A 16,141-nucleotide genomic window follows, 5' to 3' on the forward strand; every position below is an offset into this window, starting at 1 on the left:
ATTGGCATAAAAAAATAGAAATATACATTGGCAATAGAGTAAAAAATAGTATTACCTCGTTGCAAGATCACGATGCACAAAGTCCATTTCTTCGAGATACTTCATACCAGAAGCTATTTGCACAGCCATATACACCAGTGTACCAAAGCTAGAACAGAAATCAAAAGGCAACGTTTTAGTTGTCGGCACATATATATATATATATATAGCGAAAGACAACATTCAGAAAGCGGAAGTAGTTCGCGTTTGTGACTCTGTAAAATCACGCGCAGCATCGAACTTTATACCAAGTCTGGAATCGTCAAAGTAACCGTAAAATGAGGCCTTCCAACGCGGGTAATATTTGCGCTTGCAATGCAGACACACAGGACACATATATTTATATATAGATATATATAGTATAGCAGTGTGCGCAACAGCAAAAAGGTTTTGCTGTACACCTCAACGTCTCCGGTAGAAAAATTTTATGCCCGAGCTACCCCTTGCCTCGTTACAGCCTGATGGATCGCGAATTACACTTCATTTACGCGCGCGGTCGCTCAACTCACTCACTCACTCACTCACTCACTCGCTCGCTTGCTTCTCGCTCGCATGCTCCAATGCAAAAATGGTCGCTTGATTGAAACTCGTCGCGCAAAAATTTCAATATTCTCTAATCTTCTTTTACTCCTTTCCTTTCATATATATTCGACTTGATTCTTTTTTTTTTTTTTTTTTTTCAATGTCGACACACACTATATCAAAGCGGAGGAAAATAAAATAATTTTCAGTTTGTTGCTGTATTGGACACGGAAAAAAAAATTGTTTCTTTAGAAATATACACCTGTTTACTTTTCATCAAATCCCTTTTAGAAGCTTTTGTATTTTTTTGTTTCTATTTTTTATTTAAAGACATTAAAAAAAATTTATTCAAATGTTTCATTAAAACAAGGATATGTTTTGACTAAAGTAGAGAAAGTTTTCGCTACTCTAGAGAAACGTACATTGAGAAAAATGTTTACTCAGAGCAACCAAAATTTGGTTGGAACAAAAAAATTTTGTTGGTATATTTAAGCAACCAAACTATTTGTTTGAGTCAATTAAAAAATTTGGTTGAGTGTTTTTTGTTGGCATAACAAAAATGTTTGGTTAGAACAAATTTTTTTCGTTAGGTCAACAAAAATGTTTGGTTGATCAAACAGTTTTTTTTGTAAAATTAAAAATTATATTCTACCTTATTCCTTTTCATTTTATCTTTTTTAATTAATTTATTTATTTATTTATTGAATTTATATTTATCCAATTGCGAATCAAATTATTTAGTTGTTGCAACCAAATTTGGGTTAGGACAACAAACGATCATTTGGTTTTTTAGACTAAACTATTTTGTTGTGTGTTAACCAAATTATTTTGTTGTCGTAACCAAATTTTGGTTGGAATTTAAAAATGTTCAACCAAATAATTTTGTTGGCCTAACCAAATGTTTGGTTAAGATAACTCTACGACTTTGTTTCAGCCAACCAAAATTTAGTTACAAGAATCAAAAATTGTCTAACCAAACAATTTTGTTGTAAACACTAAATTTTTTTTCTCAGTGTATCACTTAAAGATTTTTGTAATTTTACACGCATAGAAAATTTTTTGCTGTGGCTGCGAACTATTAGCTGTCATAGCAAATTACGTTAGCATCGGTAAGCAATTGCTTTTTTTTTCCGTGTATCAAATCCCTTTTAGAAGCTTTTGTATTTTTTTTTCTATTTTTTATTTAAAGACATTGAAAAAAAAAATTTATTCAAATGTTTCATTAAAACAAGGATATGTTTTGACTAAAGTAGAGAAAGTTTTCGCTACTCTAGAGAAACGTACACTGAGAAAAATGTTTACTCAGAGCAACCAAAATTTGGGACAACAACAAAATTTTGTTGGTATTTAAGCAACCAAACTATTTGTTTGAGTAAAAAAAAAAAATTTGGTTGAGTGTTTTTTGTTGGCATAACAAAAATGTTTGGTTAGCTCAACCAAATTTTTTTCGTTAGGTCAACAAAAATGTTTGGTTGATCAAACAAACAGTTTTTTTTTGTAAAATTAAAAATTTTATTCTACCTTATTCCTTTTCATTTTATCTTTTTTAATTTCTTTATTTATTTATTATCAATTTAACATTGAATTTATATTTATCCAATTGCGAATCAAATTATTTGGTTGTCGCAACCAAATTTTGGTTAGGACAACAAACGATCATTTGGTTTTTTAGACTAAACTATTTTGTTGCTACCCAAATTATTTTGGTAATCAAATTTTGGTTGGATTTTAAAAATGTTCAACCAAATAATTTTGTTGGCCTAACCAAATGTTTGGTTGAGATAACTCTACGACTTTGTTTCAGCCAACCAAAATTTGCTTACAAAAACCAAAATTGCCTAACCAAACAATTTTGTTGCAAACACTAAATTTTTGTTTTTCTCAGTGTATCACTTATTTTTGTAATTTTACACGCATAGAAAAATTTTCCGGTGGCTGCGAACTATTAGCTGTCATAGCAAATTACGTTAGCATCTGTAAGCAATTCCTTTTTTTTCCGTGTATAATTTAGTAGGAAAAATTAATTAATTAAGAAGATTCGTTGCTAAAAAAAAGAGTTTTTTTTTCGATACTAAATAACAAGGGGGAAAAATTGTTTTCACGACAATATTAGAATTAACAGGCTGTCAATTTAAATTTATTGCCTGAAATCTGAACATTTGGATATGGCTTCGTTGGTGACTGACGTGCCTTAATGCGTTACGTCACGCTTGGCCAAATTATTGTTGTGTGTGACGTGACCGCATGTGTGCGACTCGTGCTCTACATCAGATTATTACATATGTTCGACTAACGATTTTATTTTTTTTTTGTTGAAATTTATTGAAAAAATAATTTTTTCTAAATTATTCATAGCTAAAAAATAACTTTAAAAAAAGTTATTAAATTAAGTAAATATCATAAAAAAGGTCATTTTAGGGGGTTTTGAATATTTTTTTTCTCTTTGCCCCAATTTTTCCCAAAATCCTGACGTTGTAGACATTTTCGGGACACGGTATCGTGTTCAGCGGACAAAAATACATTGAAAACAACTCCCATATCGAAAATAACCAAAAAAAAAATTTTTTTTTGGGTTTCTACCCCCACTTTTTTCAAAATTTTCTATTTTTTTTGTCCTGTGGGTCTTAAGATCTTCAAGCTTTTATTAAAGGCCTCAGGGAAGTAGTTAACATGTCAGATTCAATAGGAAAACAAATATTTTGAAAATCGACAAAAACAGGTTTTTTTGGGGTCTTTACCCCCACTTTTTTCAAAACCCTGATGTGTTAGACAATTTTGGGACTCGGGATCGTGTTTAGCGGACAAAAATACATTAAAAACAACTCCCATATCGAAAATAGCCAAAAAAAAATTTTTTTTGGGTTTCTACCCCCACTTTTTTCAAAATTCTCTATTTTTTTTGTCCTGTGGGTCTTAAGGTCTTCAAACTTTTATAAAAGGCCTCAGGGAAGTTGTTAACATGTCAGATTAAAAAAGAAAACAAATATTTTGAAAATCGACAAAAATAGGTTTTTTTGGGTTCTTTACCCCCACTTTTTTCAAAACCCAGATGTGTTAGACAATTTTGGGACTCGGGATCGTGTTTAGCGGACAAAAATACGTTGAAAATCATTCCGAAGTCAAAAATAAAAAAAAAAAAGAATTTATCAAACCTGTATACTATTAAAAATTGACTACTGGCGAGGTAGTGAAACTAGTACTGTAGCAGTAGTCAATTTTTTGTATTTCTTAAATCTAAATTAGTACAAATTTTAACTAATTTGAATTAGTGAAATTTTTTTTAATATTAAATAAGTAAAATTTAACTAATTCATAGTAAAAAAAATTTTTGTTAGTATCGAATTAGTAAAATTTGAGTAATTAATAGTAAAATACATTTTTTTAGTTTCGAAATAGTAAAAAAAAAATTTTGTTAGTATCAAAAAAAGTAAAATTCAACTAAGTAATTTGTAATCAAAATAAATTTAATAGGTTTTAATTAGTAAAATTTAACTATTTCATAGTAAAAATTTTTTTGTTAGTATCAAATTAGTAAAATTTGAGTAATTAATAGTAAAATACATTTTTTTAGTTTCGAAATAGTAAAAAAATATTTGTTAGTATCAAAAAAAGTAAAATTCAACTAAGTAATTTGTAGTAAAAATAAATTTAATAGTTTTTAATTAGTAAAATTTAACTATTTCATAGTAAAAATTTTTTTTTAGTATCGAATTAGTAAAATTTGAGTAATTAATAGTCAAATAAACATTTTTTTAGTTTCGAAATAGTAAAAAAAATTTTTTAGTATCAAAAAAAGTAAAATTCAACTAAGTAATTTGTAGTAAAAATAAATTCAACAGTTTTTAATCAGTAAAATTTAACTAATTAATAGTAAAAATAATTTAGTATCGAATTAATAAAATTTAAGTAATTAATAGTAAAAAAAAATTTTTTTTTTGGTTTCAAAAAAGTACAAATTTTTCGTTAGTATCAAATAAATAAAATATAGTAGTAACTAAGTAATTTATAGTAAAAATAAATTTGATAGTATCGAATTAGTTAAATTGAACTAATTAATAGTAAAAAAGAATTAAGTATCGAATTAGTAAATTTAAACTAATTAATAATAAAAAATTTCGTTAGTATAGAATTAAAAAAAATTTGACTAATTAATAGTAAAAAAAAGTTTAGTATATCGAATTAGTAAAATTTGACTAATTAATAGTAAAAAAAAATTAGTAACGAATTAGTAAAATTTAAGTAATTCAAAATAAAGTCACCAATTGAAATTAGTTAAAAAAATTTACTAATTAAAATTTAAAAAGTAGGTAATATAGAAAAAAATTAATTTTTTTGAAATTAATTTTAATAGTAACCTTAAAGTTTTAGCAGTGTGTATTGTTGACGTTTCGGCGATGTGATTTTGCAGGTACTGATTCAAATCTCCGTATTCTCCGTTTTCCAATACGATACACATTGGATCATTTTCTAGACTGGCACCGAGTAGTCGTGCGACATTTCGATCGATGAGTCGTGCCAGTCTTTTTGCCTCTTGCTGAAATTCTACCCTGAAATTCATATATAAAATGTGCTGTGAAAAATATTAGATTTGTATAAGCAAGTCTGCTTTTGCAAATTGAGTATATATATATAGCTCCCTCTCTCTCTCTCTTCCTCTATTTCCTTTGACATTCAAGAAATATAGATTCTAAAATTCTACACCGTGTTTATGCTTATTTCTATTGATAGCTTATTGAAACGTTAAAAAAAACCGTCTTTTAATAAAAAAAAAAAAAAAAAATTGTCCGTAAATATATCGGCTTCAATATTCATATATTTAATAAAATATTTTTCTTCTCCTTTCAAAGGAATGAAAAAAATTAATTTTTTTTTTACTATTAATAGAAATTTGATTTCTCTTTTCAAACTTAGGGTAGGAAAACAAAACAAAACAAAAAAAATTCCCTGTAAACAGCAATCTTTTTTGTGAATCAAAGCTTTTCTATCAAGTAAACAATGTTTGAATCGAAAGAGGCTCGAGCGAAAGGAGTTTAGTTCTGGTCCTCTATATATAGTTTCCATCGTTGTAAAAGTTTGCCCTAGAGGCGAGTAAAGTTGCATTGTTGAGGAAATAGTCGGCAGTCAGCTGAAAGTATACATTGTGCATCATGTGTACGATAAAATCGATGAAATCAGAAAAAAAACAGAGAAAAGAATATATATACTATCAATGATATGTCACATTTATTATATATATATGTGTGTGTGTATTCAACTCATATATCTCTCTTTGAAGTATATAATATTTACATCTATTTTTCACATAAAAAGAGTTAGATCTTTTAATGCTCATAGAAAAAAGGTTGTCTTGTAAAAAAAATTTTGTTGAATCATAATTCTTTGTACTGGAAAAAAAATTTGATTTAAATAATCGATTATCAAAGTAAATATTTACTTGAATCAGGTAATTTTTATTTACTAATTAATATAGTAACTTTACCAAATGAATTAGTCATTTTCTACAAACAAATAGTAGTTTTCTGTTAACAATTACTAGTTTTTTGCACAAAAAATTAGCATTTTTCTACTAACAATTAGTATTTTTTTACTAATAATTAGTAGTTTTCTACTAGCAATTAGTAATTTTTTACTAACAGTAGTTTTCTATTATTAATTAGTTATTTTATACTAAGAATCAGTCGAAACTTTTAAATTTTTAGTAATTCTTAGTCAAGAACTACTAATTGATAGTAGAAAACTAGTAATTGTTAGTAAAAATGCTAATTATTATTAAAAAAATACTAATTAATAGTAGAATGGTACTAATTATTAGTAGAAAAATACTAATAGTAGAAAGCTACTAATTATTAGTAAAAAATGTTAATTATTAGTAAAAAAATACTAATTAATAGTAGAATGGTACTAATTATTAGTAGAAAAATACTAATAGTAGAAAGCTACTAATTATTAGTAAAAATGCTAATTATTAGTAAAAAAATACTAATTAATAGTAGAATGGTACTAATTATTAGTAGAAAAATACTAATAGTAGAAAGCTACTAATTGTTAGTAGATAAATGACTAATTCCTAGTAGTAAGCTACTAATTATTAGAAGAAAAATATTAATTCATAGTAGCAAAATATTAATTGTTAGTAGAAAAATACTGTTTTTTAGTAGAAAACTACTAATTGTTTATAGAAAAACAGAAAGTTTACTGAATCATTTAATGAATGAATCAATTTAATTGAATTAGTCCATAATTAACTAATTTACATGTAGAGAATAATTTTTTTTTCATTCTGCTAATTAGAATCTTAATTAAATAAAATATAATTTTGAATTTTATTAATATAAAGAATTAAAAATCCCCACAAACCTCAAAGATTCCGAGGATCCTGGTCGTAGTGATTTGACAATTACAAGATCACTGTTTGTGTGTCGAAAAATTTTCTCCGAACCGGGAAATCTGTCAACTTCACAAATATGAATATCGCCAAAATTTCCCGATCCAAGATTCTCAACAATATTGAGTTTTTCGCGAGGAAAATCAAAAATTGGATCCTCATCCTCCTCATCTGTTAGCATGTCCTCAGGACTGTAACTATTTAAGCTACTCGATGCCTTGACACTCATGGCAATTGGTGTACTTGCATTTGGCGATGGTGGTAGAGGTGGTAGTGGGCTCTGAAACAAAATATATAGTTACGACAACCAAAATTTGGTTACGACAATCGAAATTTAGTTACGACATTCAAAATTCGGTTATGACAATTAAAATTCAGTTACGAGTAACTCCAAAATTCGGTTATGACAATCAAAATTTAGTTACGACATCCAAATTTTGGTTATGACAACCAGAATTCTATTACGACAACCAAAATTTAGTTACGACAACCAAACTTTGGTTGCGACAACCGAAATTTAGTTACGATATTCAAAATTCGGTTACGACAATCAAAATTTAGTTACGACAACCAGAATTAGGTTACGACAACCAAAATTTAGTTACAACAACCAAACTTTGGTTGCGACAACCGAAATTTAGTTACGACATTGAAAATTCGGTCACGACAATCAATATTTAGTTACCTCATCCAAATTTTGGTTACGACAACCAGAATTCGGTTACGACAACCAAAATTTAGTTACGACAACCAAACTTTGGTTACGACAATCAAAATTTAGTTAGGGGCCATTCATTAATTACGTAAGGGTCCTTAAGGGGTGGGGGGGTTTATAAAATCTCTACATGGTCTTACGTCGGGGGGAGGGGGGGTAGAAGCTAATCTTACGTAAGATTTTGCCAAGTATTTTCCATTTGTATTGTTGTTATTAATTTTACAATTACATTAATATTGTTAAAAACTTACGTAAGAAGGGGGAGGGGGGGTCCGAAAAATCTTATGTATTCTTACATGGGGGTAGGGGGGTCAAAATTAGCCAAAATCGTCCTTACGTAATTAATGAATGGCCCCTTACGACAACTAGAATTAGGTTACGACAACCAAAATTTAGTTACGACAACCAAACTTTGGTTGCGACAACCAAAATTTAGTTACGACATTCATAATTCGGTTACGACAATCAAAATTTAGTTACGACATCCAAATTTTGGTTACGACAACCAAAATTTGGTTACGACAACCAAAATTTAGTTACTGCAACCAAAATTTTGTTGCGACAACAAAAATTGCTTAACCAAACGATTTTGTTGAAAATTACCTTGCATATCTCCGTGCTGGCATAATATTTTTCAGGTGGCGGTGGTATAGGTGGAGGATTAGATGAATATTCCTCAACAGGGAGAATTGGTCTCTTAAGATTTATCGCCGTGTTAAATAGTGGAATAACTGGTTGTACGTCAGTAATTCCTATCCAACAAAAAAAAAAAATAATTTATTTACAAAATAGAAATTGGTTCAAAAAAAAAAAAGATTTTTTTTTCCGTTGTAGTAATAATTTTCGGTATTAATTTATAGAAAAACTCTTTTTTTTTCATATACGCAGTTGATTACATTAACGCATACCGGAAAAACGATTGTTTCCATTTTCCTCTATATGTATATAAGATTAAAATAACAATCCTCACGTGTAATATAAATCTGCAGCAGATCTAAATGTTCCCATGTTTTCAGTATGTACACAACGGACTTTTGCCAGAGATCAGGAATTATCAGTTTAATGGATTTCCGTTGTTTCATTCGAGTTCGCGGAAAGGGAATATAATTTATTCATGAACAAATATCAAGCTAAAAAGTTTTTAAATGTTTTAACGAATTAATGTAATATTTATGTGTGCGAAAAATGAAAAAAATTTTTTTTTTTTTGAGAATTATCCAATTGAGGAAAAAAAAATGATTTGAAGTAAATTATGTAGGAAGAATTAAAATTAGTAGTTTTTGTTTTATAATTGAATAGAGAATTTAAAAATTTATTAAAAATTCAATTTTTTGGATGTTAAAATTTTTTTTTTTTTTTTTTTTTTTGTAAATTTTACAATGAAAATGGACCTTGATTAAATAATTTAATGACTGATGAAAATTAATAGTCGGATTTCCTGAGAGGACTTACAGTTTGGTATTACAATTTCAACCCCGGCTATCCAAAGGTAAACTTAGTCCTTAAAGTTTCTCTAGTACAAAACCATCCATGATGATACCGCATCACGAGAGAAGAGCCAAGAAGGATGAAGCTTCTAACAAGTTTTGATGTTATATTAGGACATGTAAGATCGCTAATAATAAAGGATATCAACTAAAAGCTTCTTCTCTAAATATATCAAATATTTATGAAAGATGGTGTTCATTTTTAGACAAAATTATTATAATTTTAGGGGAAAATTATTTTTCAAAATAATACCAAACTGTAAATAATCTCGAAAAATTTTAAATTGAAAGACTATTAACAGAAATTAGATTTTTGTTCCGTTAAATTTTGACTTTTTCTACTGATATTACTAAAATTAATCTCTACTACTGATAACATAAAAAAATAATAATGTCTTACTAAAACCAAGATAAAATTAATTTTTTTATAGGTTTAACTAAATATTGACTTGTACTACTGATAAAATTACAAAAGATAAAGTCTTTTTTAAAACCTACTTTTACTACTGTATTTGTATATTATTCATTATGTTTGAGTGAAATCGATTTAACTACCAATAATATAACAAAAAATTACAAAGGCTGACCAAATATTGACTTGTACTACTGACAGAATCAGAAAATCTAATAAGTCTGACTTAAAACATACTTTTACTACTGTTTTTTTATAATTTATTCATTATGTCTGACTGAATCCGACTTTCACTGCTGCTAAAATACAATAAATTAAAATATTTGACTAAATATTGACTTGTACTACTTAAATATGCAAATATTTAAAAAGTCTGACTAAATATTTACCTGTACTACTGTTTTTTACTTTATTTCTAATGTCTGACTAAAAATCAGCCTTTACTACTGATAACATTCAAGATCTAGTGAAGGTCACTACAAGGTCAAGTCAAGGTCATTCAAGGTCAAGTCGAGGACATTAAAGTTCAAATCAAGATTTGGCCAAAGCTTGACTTGTCAACTTACTTCTGACTAAATCCAATTTTTACTACTGACGAAATTCAAAATATTTTAAATGTTTCACTAAATATTGATTTTTACTACTGATAGAATTACAAAAGATAAAAAGTCTGATTTAAAACTTACTTTTACTAATGAATTTCAAATTTATTACTATGTCTGACTAAAGCCGAGTTTTACTACTGAAAAACTATACTAATTGTTAGAAAGCTTGACTAAATATTTACTTGTACTACTTATAAAATAACAAAAGTTTTTCTAGATTTTTCAAAAATATTTTCAGTAGAAGAAGTCAATAGTTAGTCAGACATTGTCATATTTTTTTTGGTAATTTTATTAGTAGATAAAATCGATTATGACGCATAGATTATGAAGCTAGTAGTGAAAGTCAACGATTAATCAGACTTTCTAAATGTTTTGTAATTTGAATATTAAATCATTTCAATAATTATTAGTAGGCGACAAAAATAAAAATGTTGAAATAATGACTAAATTGGAAAATCAGTAGTAGAAATCAGTTTCTGTCGGACATAATAAATAAATTATTAAAATAGTAGTAAAAGTCGAAAAATATTTATTTAAATAATATAGGAATAATATTACATTTTTTTCTGTAATTTTATTAGTAGATTTTTTAGTCAGATGTAATATCTAATTTAAAAAATAAGTAGTAAAAATAAATATTTGATCGGACTTTATATTTTTTATCAGTAGTACAAGTCAGTATTTAATCAGGCACTGGAATTATTTTTATTTTGTTAGTAGATCAAGACGATGTTAGTCAGACGTAGTGGCTAAGTTAGTAAATAAGTGATAAAAGTAAATGTTCAGTCAGACTTTTTACATTTTTTGTTTTTTATCAGTAGTACAAGTCAATATTTAGTTAAATACTGTAATTATTTTTATTTTATTAGTAGATCAAGACGATTTTAGTCAGACGCATTGGTTTAATTAGGAAATAAGTGATAAAAGTAAATGTTCAGTCAGACTTTTTACATTTTTTGTTTTTTATCAGTAGTACAAGTCAATATTTAGTCAGATACTGTAATTATTTTTATTTTATTAGTATAAGTGATAAAAGTAAATGTTCAGTCAGACTTTTTACATTTTTTGTTTTTTATCAGTAGTATAAGTCAATATTTAGTCAGCCATTTTTTTAAGTGATTAGTAGTCCAAAACGTTTTTAGTCAGACACATTGGCTGAATTAGGAAATAAGTGATAAAAGTAAATGTTCAGTCAGACTTTTTACATTTTTTGTTTTTTTATCAGTAGTATAAGTCAATATTTAGTCAGCCATTTTTTTCTAAGTGATTAGTAGACCAAAACGTTTTTAGTCAGACGTAGTGGCAAAATTAGATAATAAGTAGTAAAAGTAAATATTTAATTAATAGAAAAATCCTTTGGCTGCCAAAATTTTAGATACGACAACCAAAATTTTGGTTACGACAACAAAAAATATTTGATTTACCCCATTATTATAGTTTAGAATTCTAAATATATAAGCCAATTAAAATTTGTTTACGCAAACCAAAATTTAGTTACAACCAAAATTTTGGTTACGACAACTGAAAATATTTGATTGCCCCCATTATTAAAGTTTAGAAACCCAAAATATCTAACTTAAAAGGAATTGAAGGTAAACAAACTCCTCTCTCACAAGTTTAACATCCGGTTCCTCGGTTTTCGAAATGCCGGAAACAGCAACGCGGCATTGTTGTTCAAAGTCGACGCGCGTCGGACTTTACTACTTCGAAAATAGTGTATATAATCTAGTGTGTTTACGTTAGAAATAGTAGTAGTAGTAGTAGTAGTAGTGGTACCAACCAGTATACTCCGAGGTAGTTTTGTGAAGCTGTGGAGTTGTTGTAGTTGATGTGGTGGTACCGACGGTGGTGTTGCTTGCAGTAGTGGTAGTGGTGGTACTTCCATAGGCAGTGGGACGATATTGAGGTGGAAGCGGGGGGCAAATTGGTCCCTTGTCCTCGCTCTCCTCCACTGAAACCTGCCAAATATGGAGCGCGTTATCGTTAATGCATGTGACATTTATGTGCACACCCTAGCGTGTTATAGAGCAGATCACGCGAAGAGAGAGAGTGAGAGAGAGAGAGAAGGGAGCCAAAATGGAACACAGGTCGACCGCGCATTCACACTCGATGAATGCAGAGAGCTACCTGCTTCATATTAACAGCCTCTGATACGATAAACGTTCTCACATTTGCCATATCCGTGTTTCATATATACAATATATATATTTTTTCAAAATTCAATGTCCATCTGAAGCCAATAAACAGTGTGACAAAATATTTACCACGTGATATTAAATTCTCCCTGTACTCTCTCTCTCCCTCTCTTTTTCTCTCTCTCTCTCTCTTTTTCTCTCCATAATGGTAATTGTTTTATAATTCATAATTTTGGTTTTTAACTCTGAGTTGGAAAAAATTAGAATTAGATACGTTTTTAGTGACGCTCCACGAGAGAAGGGATCGAAAAAAATTTTTAGGTTATGTTTAGCGATAGCTTTACCGGAGTGTATCTAAACGCAACTGCGCTTGCGCTACATTGATTCATGTCCGCCATTCATCTCTCACCTGAGTTGCAACAGTTTCGCCGCAAGAGCGCTAGTATCGCTAAAAAGGACTCGAAAAATTGTTATCATTTTTCTTTATTTAATTAGATAAAATGAAAATTTGTTTTTAATTTTTAATATAATGAATATTATACCAAGAGCTGATTCTCCCTATGGGGCCATTCATTAATTACGTAAGGACGATTTTGGCTAATTTTGACCCCCCCCTACCCCCATGTAAGGATACATAAGATTTATCGGACCCCCCCCTCCCCCTTCTTACGTAAGTTTTTAACAATATTAATGTAATTAAAAAATTAATTACATCAATACAAATGGAAAATACTTGGCAAAATCTTACGTAAGATTAGCTTCTACCCCCCACCCCCCACGTAAGACCATGTAGAGATTTTATAAACCCCCCCCTCCCCCTAAGGACCCTTACGTAATTAATGAATGGCCCCTATAAGTATTTTCTTTTCAAAAATTACGAACATAACCTAAAATTGTTTTTTTAATTGTTAAGTCCCTTCTCTCGTGTACAATTTTGCTTTTTATTTCTCAAAAAAGTAGAAATTGATTTTTTAGTAAAAAAATTCGAATCGTAATATATTAACAACGTTCGTTTTATTCAATGTCCATCTGAAGCCAATAAACAGTGTGACAAAATTACCACGTGATATTAAATTCTCCCTGTACTCTCTCTCTCTGTCTTTTTCTCTCTATAATGGTAATTTTTAATTGTTTTGTAATTCATAATTTTGATTTTTAATTCTGGGTTGAAAAAAAAATTAGAATTAGATACGTTTTTAGTGACGCTCCACGAGAGAAGGGATCGAAAAAAAATTTTAGGTTATGTTTAGCGATAGCTTTACCGGAGTGTATCTAAACGTAACTGCGCCTGCGCCACATGTCCGCCATTCATCTCTCACCTGAGTTGCAACAGTTTCGCCGCAAGAGCGCTAGTATCGCTAAAAAAGACTCAAAAAATCCCTATCAAAATTTTTATTTATTTAATTAGATAAAACAAAAATTTTGTTTTTAATTTTTAATATAATGAATACTATACCAAGAGCTGATTCTCCCTATAAGTATTTACTTTCCAAAAATTACGAACATAACCTAAAATTGTTTTTTTAAATGTAAAGTCCCTTCTCTCGTATACAATTTTGCTTTTTATTTCTCAAAAAAGTAGAAATTGATTTTTTAGTAAAAAAATTCGAATCGTAATATATTAACAACGTTCGTTTTATTCAATGTCCATCTGAAGCCAATAAACAGTGTGACAAAATATTTACCACGTGATATTAAATTCTCCCTGTACTCTCTCTCTCTCTCTCTCTTTTTCTCTCTATAATTGTAATTTTTATATTGTTTTATAATTCATAATTTTGGTTTTTAATTCCGAGTTGAAAAAAATTAGAATTAGATACGTTTTTATTGACGCTCCACGAGAGAAGGGATCGAAAAAAATTTTTAGGTTATGTTTTTGCGATAACTTTACCGGAGTGTATCTAAACGCAATTGCGCTTGCGCCAAATGTCCGCCATTCATCTCTCACCTGAGTTGCAACAGTTTCGCCGCAAGAGGGCTAATATCGCTAACAAGGACTCGAAAAATCCCTATCAAAATTTTTCTTTATTTAATTAGATAAAATGAAAATTTGTTTTTAATTTTTAATATGTAATGAATACTATACCAAGAGCTGATTCTCCCTATAAGTATTTTCTTTCCAAAAATTACGAACATAACCTAAAATTGTTTTTTCCCTTCTCTTGTATACAATTTTGCTTTTTATTTCTCAAAAAAGTAGAAATTGATTTTTTAGTAAAAAAATTCGAATCGTAATATATTAACAACGTTCGTTTTATATACTTAGGAAACTCGCGACTATGAATGCACGATTCAACATTTATTTCTGTCTCTCTTTCTCTCTCTATATATATATTACATTCGTAACAACCCTTCTACTTTCACCTAATGTAGCATAAAATACAAGAGATCCGTAAAACAGGGCTTTATTGGTAACATGGTAAGAGAGGAGACCCTTATCTTTGCGACACTTTAGCGGTTTATCGCTTTCCTCGAGAGTGAAGTGGTGGAGGTTCTCCACGCCTCGGCGGAGATCGACCGACACTACTGAACATCAGGAAATTAACAGTTTCATAACAAACAATTTGCACGTGATAAGAGGAACCTTTTGCATACATACATATATATATATATATAGAGTCAAGATGGGCAAAGCACAAACCGGTTATAATATCTATCGATTTTTCAAAACGCCCCCCCCCCCTTCTTTCCCCTTCCAAGCGGGAATAAGAGAATGTTAATTTCCGTTTAGGGTGCCTTTTCGAGTGCCCGGAGCCTCGTTTGAGATGCTGCAGCTCGTTTAGATAAGATAACCACTTAGCCATCAGGATTCAACTCGAATCTTATCTCCCGAGGTTATTCTCCACTAAGTTTGCTTCCTTTAGTTTCTTTTTTCCTCCGGGCTTTACTTTATATGCTTTCAGATTTCTTTCAAGATTTTTTTTTTTTTTTTTGTTACTTTCGTCATTTTTTTTTTCTCTTGGAAATTTTTTTCACGATAAAGTGATGTAATTAGTGGGTACGCAGTTCTTTTAAATTATATCTTAATTAATATTTCAAAAAAACATTTTTTTCGAAACATAAAAAAGAATACAATAATTTGTATTTTTGGAAATTTTTTTATTTTATTTATTTATTATTTGTTCTCGTTATTGTATTACACAGAGAAAATTTTTTTTTGAACCAAATATACGAAAAAATTTTTTACCTCGAACAACGATAAGTTTCATTGGAACAGCGAAATGTTTCACTAAAACAGTGAAAGTATTCGCTATTATTGAGAAACATATCACTGTTTCAAAGATTTTTTTTCCGTGTACCATTTTGTATTGTATAAATAGAATTTTTTTTGTTTATTACAAACAAAATTTGTTTGATTCGAATAAATATTTTTTTGATCTAAATAAACGTTTGTGTTGAGTTTAATAAATTTTTGCGAATGAGGAAAGAATTTAATTGAGGCAGATTAACTTTTTAAATCAACAAAATGTTTTATTTGGTTGAATTAAATTCTTTCTTTGTTCGCAAAAATTTATTAAAATACTTTCTAAAGCGTAATTAGTAAAAATTTTAGCTAATTAAGTAATTTTCAGTAATTTAATTACTAAAATTTACCTAACGAACTAATTTTTACTAATTTAATTAGTCAAATTTAACTAATTGACCATACTTTCACTAATTTAATTAGTAAATTTTAAATTGGCTAATTTTAACTAATTTGATTAGTCAAATTTAACTAATTGATCATACTTTCACTAATTTAATTAGTAAATTTTAAATTCGCTAATTTTAACTAATTTAATTCGTCATATTTAACTAATTGACTAATATTTTACTAATTTAATCAGTCAAATTTAACTAA

The 16,141-nt window shown here is 28.7% G+C and overlaps 1 protein-coding gene across 1 annotated transcript in view; it reads right to left on the reverse strand.

The window, feature by feature from the left end:
- Nucleotides 1–16,141, reverse strand: part of LOC127281957 (discoidin domain-containing receptor tyrosine kinase B) — a 395,594-nt gene that overhangs the window by 10,966 nt on the left and 368,487 nt on the right. The window contains exons 15-19 of the mRNA XM_051305982.1: nt 11,946–12,123; nt 8,265–8,413; nt 6,919–7,226; nt 4,917–5,108; nt 56–148 (exon numbers count right to left, since the gene is read on the reverse strand). Of these exons, the coding sequence (XP_051161939.1) occupies nt 56–148; nt 4,917–5,108; nt 6,919–7,226; nt 8,265–8,413; nt 11,946–12,123 (920 nt within the window). The remainder of the gene's footprint in view (nt 1–55; nt 149–4,916; nt 5,109–6,918; nt 7,227–8,264; nt 8,414–11,945; nt 12,124–16,141) is intronic.

The sequence above is a fragment of the Leptopilina boulardi genome, unplaced genomic scaffold, assembly GCF_019393585.1.
Source record: "Leptopilina boulardi isolate dan_hultmark-lab unplaced genomic scaffold, ZJU_Lbou_2.1 LbouV2_278, whole genome shotgun sequence".
NCBI lineage: Eukaryota > Metazoa > Arthropoda > Insecta > Hymenoptera > Figitidae > Leptopilina > Leptopilina boulardi.